At 49.8% G+C, this 7,407-nt stretch overlaps 1 protein-coding gene across 1 annotated transcript; it reads right to left on the bottom strand.

Moving 5' to 3' along the window:
• Nucleotides 1–3,131: 3,131 nt before the first annotated feature.
• Prnd (prion like protein doppel) lies at nt 3,132–7,070 on the bottom strand. The gene is made up of 2 exons (XM_021226365.2): nt 7,006–7,070; nt 3,132–4,801 (listed from the first exon to the last, which is right to left on the bottom strand). The coding sequence occupies exon 2, from the start codon at nt 4,788–4,790 to the stop codon at nt 4,254–4,256; it is 537 nt and encodes a 178-aa protein (XP_021082024.1). The 5' UTR covers nt 4,791–4,801; nt 7,006–7,070; the 3' UTR covers nt 3,132–4,253.
• Between the last annotated feature and the right edge of the window lie 337 nt (nt 7,071–7,407).

The raw sequence follows: 7,407 nt of genomic DNA, 5'->3' as shown, positions 1-7,407 counted from the left end.
ATCTTTGTCCTTTGCTTGTTTGACTCATAGCCTTGGGCAAGCATGTGGCTGCTGTCCTGGCTAGGCCTGCCAATAGGTTTGCTCTCCCATAGAACTGTGTCCAGTGGTGGGCAATGGAACTGGTCACAGTGACACATCTGTGGAGGTCTTCTTGATCATTCGCCTGGCAAGTGTGCTGTTACAGTACTGTCTGCCTTTTGGCATGTGAGCCCTTCTGCTAGTGTTTCAGTACAGACCTTGGTAGACTCCAGAATGTGCCATACGGGAATACCCAGGCACCTCAGGGCACCCATGTCTAGCCTTACACAGTAATGGGGGAAAGTTCTGGAGAGAAGTGTGAGTGTGTCCATACTGCAGTGAAGCAACCCTTGAGGTCCCTGATTCAATGTGCCACCACCCCAGCCTGTCACGGAGAGCATGGGGTAGGGAATGTCACAACCACTAACAGTGGCACATCTCACAAAGCCTAGAGAGGAGATTCTGCAGGCTGTCAGCTGCCTCCTGGGCCGTGTCAGGCAGAGGGGCTTGAGAGAGATACTGATCAGGCTTTGGTCTAAGCTAAGCAGGGAGGGTAGGGTGGCTGCTGTGACAGGGTTCCATCCTGGTCCTACTGAGGCTTACAGTCTTGAGTATTCTCACTGGAATGCATGACTGGCACAGACTTTACTGAGTCTGTCAAAAGGGCAGGTCCAAACTCTACCCCAGGAGCTCCCTCTTGCCGGGGGGCATGGAGCCCACAGGGACTGCTCTTTGAGAGGAAGGCCCACAGTCCCACTGCCCAATTTTCAGGTTTCTCTTCCTCATGTTTTGAGCCAAGGAGCAGGTCTGGAGTGGACAATGATGATGGTTTTATGCTGTTTGAATGGTCCTCAGGGTCCCAGCGAGCTTATGTGAGGCGGACTGCAGATGCAGGAACAGTGTGGGAGGGAACATAAGCTTCTCTCACTCCAAAGGGGTCATTCTCATGCTGCTGGGACAGGGGCATCACCAGCTATGTCCCCAACAACCAGGGATGCCTAGTGAAGGTTGAGTTACAGACCTGCTTTGTTTTGGGAATTCTGGGGGAGTGAATCTTTTCTACAGAAATAAAACCACATGGCACTGTGCTTGTCTATAGAAGGGTGTTTATTGTTTGCCAGATAAGAACAATCTGAAGGTCTATCAACAAGGAAATTATTAAGTCAGTCACAGCACATCTCTACTGTGGATATTTCACAGTCATCTAGAAGGACATGTTGACTAGTTAGATGCTGATCCAGAGAGTTTAATGACAATCTATTAAGTCAGGAAGGCAACTGCAGAGAAGCAAATATTATACACATGATTGCAGTATTTTAAAGGTTGGAATGAAACAAAATAAAACCCTTGCTTTTTTTACATTTAAACACAGTAAAGGGGTACAGGTCTCAAACTAGGGTAGAAGGAGGAGGTGGGGCTGGAGAAACAAGAAAACAAAAGTCATTTTAAAATGGACAGAAAGCAATAAATGAGGTTAAGCAAAACTTTAAGGTATCCAGCACCCTGGATTAGGGTTACAAATTTCCACAATTGCAAATGAGTAAAGGACTGGAGAGTCAGCAGAAGGGAAAGCAGCAGCCATGTAACTAGTTGTGAAAGTGCAGCCTCCTTTCACTCTGTTTCGAGCAGTTCTGCAACACCACACGCACACACACACACTCACACACACACACTCACACACATGTACATGCACACAGACACACAGTCACACACACAGTCACAAACACAGAGTCACACACATACCACACACACACACACACACCACACCACACACATATACATGCACACAGGCACACACACAGTCACAAACACAGAGTCACACACACAGAGTCACACACACATGCACACACTCACACAGCCACACACACACATATACATGCACACAGACACACACACACAGTCACACACACAGTCACAAACACAGAGTCACACACACAGAGTCACACACACATGCACACACTCACACAGCCACACACACACATATACATGCACACAGACACACACACACAGTCACACACATAGTCACAAACACAGAGTCACACATACAGAGCCACACACACATGCACACATTCATACATACAGTCACACACACAGGCACACACAGTCTTTCTCTCTCTCACACACACACATACACACTTTAACTTGGTAACACTTGGAAGGGATAAGAAAACAATGGCTGGTGAAATTGTTCATGTTGTCAAGTCACCACTAGAATAATTTAGAAGTGCCTTAGGGGGCTCTGTTCTTAACGGGAAACCAGTAAACTCTTGGTCAAGCCAAAGCTAGACTTGAATATCCTCATTCTGATTTGTAAGAGAAAGGATGTCTCAGCTAAAAAAATAAATAGGCAAAATTTGCAGTCAAATCACTATGAATGTTCATTTGCTGTCACAGTTAGGTCCGCTGGGTGTGACAACCAACTATCAGAGAACACAGTAACCATGGAGCATGGACTGTGTCCTGTCTAAGCATTCTCTCATCAGAATGAGGTTGGTTGCCAACAGCAGCTTTGTGCGCCCACCCTGTTAATTAAGCCTTGAGCCAGGAGCTGAAACATCAACATCACTATCTAAGAACCATTCTTTCTTTATTGCCTGATATTTAAAATGGCATGCGAGGAAGAAACTGTGTGTTCTGGGCTTATCCGTGCTCTCTGGTTTAGGATAAGTAGACAATGGGAGCCAAGGAGGCGTGTCGTGCTGGCAAGCAGTGTGCCACAGCGGGCTGGTGTCTCTGCACTGTCTGACCAGTGGGGAAAGGTCCCGGGGAAGGCTGTGTGTCCTTGGGCTGCCTGCCTCATGCCCCTTACCGTGTGAAGCCTCCCAGAGGTGTCCTTGAGAAGAACTGATGGCAGTGGGAACGCAGCACATGAGGTGCTGTTATCAGCACGCATGCTCTGAAATGCTGCAGATGAACCCTTTGACAGCACACGTGTGTCCTCCCCCACCCCATCCCGCAGATGCCGTTCCTCTTAAAAGATAATACACCCAGATACTGCCCAGCAACTCCTGGGGACCCTGAAAGGGAGGAGGGCCTGCGGGAGGATCTTAAAGGGTTAAGTAATAGTCATATTTTAATATATATATTTAAGCTCAAAGAGTGGTAGAACAGTGTACCAATTCTCGTGATGACAGAGTCTTTATTGGTCTCTCAAAGATGCCAGTCTCAGGCTTTTTGGCCAGTAATTGTATTTTTTGAGTAATAATTGATTCACCAAGAATAACCCTTGCCAAAGTGGGTTCGAAAAGCAGTAGTGATTGCGGAGAGCACTGTACAAAGGGAACATATTTAAAGATGCTTACAGGATACACAAGACCACGTGTACAGGTCCGGGGAACATCTGGGCTTGGTGGCATGCCTGCAATCCCAGCATTCAGGAGGCTAAAAGAATGTGAGTTTGAGGCCAACCTGGGCTATATAGATTCCCATCTAGAAAAACAAAACAGATAAATGAAAAACAAAGATGCAAACATGTCATTTACAAGGGGTTTCTTAACTTTGCAGATCGTTGCAGGGACCAGCACAGCAAACACCAGTCCTTGTGGAAGAGAATCTAGACACCACAAACACATCCTGTCCTGATGTTGCTCTCTGGGAAGCAAGTGGCAAATTTCCCTACAATGTCATTTCTGAACCTCTGTCTGGTGGAGTGTCTGCTTGAGTTGAACGTCTTTGTAATGTTTTAGCCTCACTGGAAGGTGTCAAGATGCATAGTCCTTGCTCAGGGATGCCCACTTCCTTCAGGGGGGGACTTCCACTCCACACACAGGCCTGGGCTTGCACCTGGGAATCCTGCCGTGATCATGAGCAGTTCTGGGCTACATGGAACAGGAAACCTGAGGGGAGACAGAACAGGGGAATCCCAGCTCTGCTGCTTCCTGTCTGTACCTGAGGGCGACTTCAGCGATGCGAACCTCAGTTTCCTGGCCACCTCCATTAGCTGGGGGAATCAGGTGCTGTGTACAGCAGTTTGCGAGTTCTTTGGTTGGTCTATCACCTAGAATAGCTGTAAAAGTGGGAACAAGACGGTTCCGCCAGGGAGAGGTATGGGGGCACTGAAACACCTTATTAAACTCATGCTGGGAAGGAGAGTACTTGGAAGGGACTTTTGAAGTGCCATGAATCACTACACCTTGGTACCTTCAGGACACTGGGGGTTAGAGAGGGAGAGCTGGGGTACCTCTGTCCACCTTTGCCGGCTGGCTCACCTCTGTGGCTGCCAACCTTGTTGTTGTTTATTTTACAATGAACCAAATGAAACCCAGCAGGCAGACCATTGCTGGCTGGTCCACAGTGACCCGCAGTGCACCTCCCCTTTCCAACCAGTATTCGCAATGCTTGGTGGAGCAGATCTCTTTGATCAGCCGCCAGAGGACTCGCTGGTGGAGCTTGTTATCCGGCTTCTCCCGGGAGAACTCAGCCTGGTTGGCCGCCTGGGTGGTGTTGATGCAGCTGGCCACCAGCACCTCCTTGGTCACATTGGCGTCAGAGCAGCCTTCGTAGTAGATCCCATCCGGGAACTGCCAGTAGTTGGTGGCGTAGTACCTGTTGCCCTCTGCTCCAAAATCGATGTCCAGCTTCCGGCCTTGCTTGATGAAAGCTCCTGGGCGGTTCTCAGCCATGCGGGCTTCGGTCATCTGGTCGCTGCTGGACATGGCTTTCCGGTTCCACTTGAACCTGTGCTTTATGCCCCTCGCCTTGACCATGGAGAGGTGGCTGGCAAGCAGCATGCAGAGGATGACCAGTCCCCATGTGCCCAGACGGTTCTTCATGGTGTGAGAATCTGCAAGGGAAACACTGGGTCGTCACAGACCTTGGGCTCCCACCCTCCAAGAGTGGACAGATTTTAAAGGAAGCCTCAGTTCATAAGGATGCCTCTCTCGTGCACAGTCCTAGGGCAGCTTCACTACCAGCTTTGTTTTCCCCGGGACTACTCCACTTGGTCTGCTCTCCACTGTGTGGGGTCCGATGGGAAGCTGCAAGCTGTCATTAGAAAGTTGTTGGCCATGATCGGAAACAGACGCACAACGAAGGCAGCTTTCCCTTGCGTTGCCCGCGTCCTTCAGGTGAACACGCCCTGGGAGGTAAGAGTTGGAGCCAAAGGGCCTGATCTAGGCTGTGTTTTTGGTCTTTCTTATTTCCTATTGCCCCGAGTCCGCACTGCCCCAGACACAGTCCGCTGTCCACTCTAAGACACTGACTGCTGAGAGGAGGAGGCCATGCTGGAGGGGAGGGGGAATGGCCACGCAGCCAGGGGTCCCCGTCTCCTGGATCACCATCACAATGTGCTTGTGTTGTTGGTAGCTTTGCCAATGTCACCTAGGGGCCAATGTGTACCCTCTGCTCATCCTAATAGCCTTTAGTCACACACGTATTACATGGCAGCTACTACCTCAAACCCTTCTGTGACACGATCTAATTCGCACAAGGAAAAAGAACTTTTATTGGATTTTTATTAAAAGTTGTTCTGGGGCTGGGTGGTGGCGGCCCATGCCTTTAATCCCAGCACTCGGGAGGCAGAGGCAGGTGGATCTCTGTGAGTTCAAGACCAGCTTGGTCTACAAGAGCTAGCTCAAGGACAGCCTCCAAAGTCACAGAGAAACCCTGTCTTGAAACCCCCCCTCCAAAAAAAGAAGCTGTTCTGGGATTCAGAGATATCAAGTAATTTGCTCTGAGCTGCACTGTAGTAGGTGGACAACTCGAATTCAACATTGATTCTGAGAGCACATACCATTAACGGTCCCACTGCCTATGAGGAGGTCAGGGGTCGGTGCTGCTAATGTTTTGTGTTGCTGGGGCATGACAGGTCCTAAGCTAACAGAAATCAGGGCCCTTGAAGGATTTCATGAGACATTAGAGTAGTGGTTCTCAACCCTCTGGGGTCACATGTCGTATATACTGCATATCATTTATTTACATTACATTTCATAACTGGCAACATTACAGTTATGAAGTCACAACAAAATCATTTGATTGTTGAGGGTCACCACGGCACGAGCAACCGTATTGAAGGGTCACAGCATTAGAAAGTTTGAGAACCACTGCATTAGAGGAAAGGGATGTTAGCAAGCCTTGGGAGACAGCCAAGATTGTCCCAGGGTCCCAAGAGCTGCTGATCTCAGGGAATTTCCCGGCCCTCATCATCACCAGTTGTATCGGCTCTGACATCTTGCTCCTGAAGCTAGCCACTGTGGAAATCCACCCTGAAGGCCAACACCAGAGTGCCCCAGCACCAGGTCCTTTATCTGTGTTGACCAGGGACATAGATTCCTAAAGCACAGTGGGTCAGTGCAGCCACCTAGATGAAGATTTACTGTGGGTCCCTCATAGCAGCATGCCTCCACTGTTCTCCGCAGCATTGCCAGACAGACTCGATGCTCCTGTTACAGTGTGTAACTCTGGGGTAGCACTGGTGCCTATTTTACAAACAAAAACCAAAACAAGACCCAAGTCTATCCCAGCCTAAGAGCACACCCTGTCAATTCTGGGGGATGCAGGGGGACCTCACTGTCCCATCCTCGTGGGCACTGCCTGTCTTTGCCCCTGGGTGGGTAAAGTACCCAGTCCCTGGCACCTCCCACATCAATCACAATGAACTCGAACCAACTTTTCCGCAAAGAGGTCCAAGTATGAAGTAAGTATGCATTGGTCTCTCAAATAGGGGCCATGTCCCCATGTTATCAGGCCGTATCATGGTAGGAGAAATCTTAAATAAGAGTAATATCATGGAAGATGTCCAAGAGTGAGGATTTTTTTTAAATGAAAGCACAGATTTCTTGAGAAAGGACTCAGTATTCACGGATAAGGGCTTAAGATCAGAAACGAAATTCCCGCCAGTTAGTCCTGAACTAGCATTTCCCAGTAGCATCGGAGCATAGGAATGCAGGGGTACCTAGGCAGAGGCAAGCATAGCTTCCCTGCCTGGGACCGGCGGCAGGGAGGGAAGTCACAAGCCACTGCTTGGTCTGGGAAACCCCTGCCACATACCTCGGTTCTCTGCTACTGTGACCTCTGGAGCCTGGAGCCTGCCCTTCTCCGGAACACTTTCCCCAGGCCACCACTCAGCTATATAGGCACTGCGGGGGGGCGGGGGAGGGGCGGGGGAGGGGCGGGGGGGGCACTACCGCCCTCCAAACAGGGCAGCTCGTCCCTCCGTGGCAGGACCAATCAAGGGCTCCCGGGTCACTCCTCCATCCTGGAAGCTTCTCGCTATTCTTCACTGATGAAACCACGTGAAGATCTTGAGGTTAAAAAAGATTTGAGAACAGTATTCAGAACTACAGCTTGGGTGGCTTCCATTGCCCGCAGGCATGGGGGCTTAAGGAAGCCTTGCTGGACACCTCTGTTGCCCTGCCCTTTAGACAAGCCTCCAGCGGCAAGGCTGCCTCT

This window comes from Mesocricetus auratus, unplaced genomic scaffold (assembly GCF_017639785.1).
Source record: "Mesocricetus auratus isolate SY011 unplaced genomic scaffold, BCM_Maur_2.0 Super-Scaffold_100004, whole genome shotgun sequence".
Lineage (NCBI taxonomy): Eukaryota > Metazoa > Chordata > Mammalia > Rodentia > Cricetidae > Mesocricetus > Mesocricetus auratus.
This window is presented reverse-complemented; position numbering and strand designations above follow the sequence as displayed.

Coding starts and splice junctions, on each gene's coding strand:
- Prnd (XM_021226365.2), bottom strand. CDS start 4,790: ATGAAGAACCGTCTGGGCACATGGGGACTGGTCATCCTCTGCATGCTG.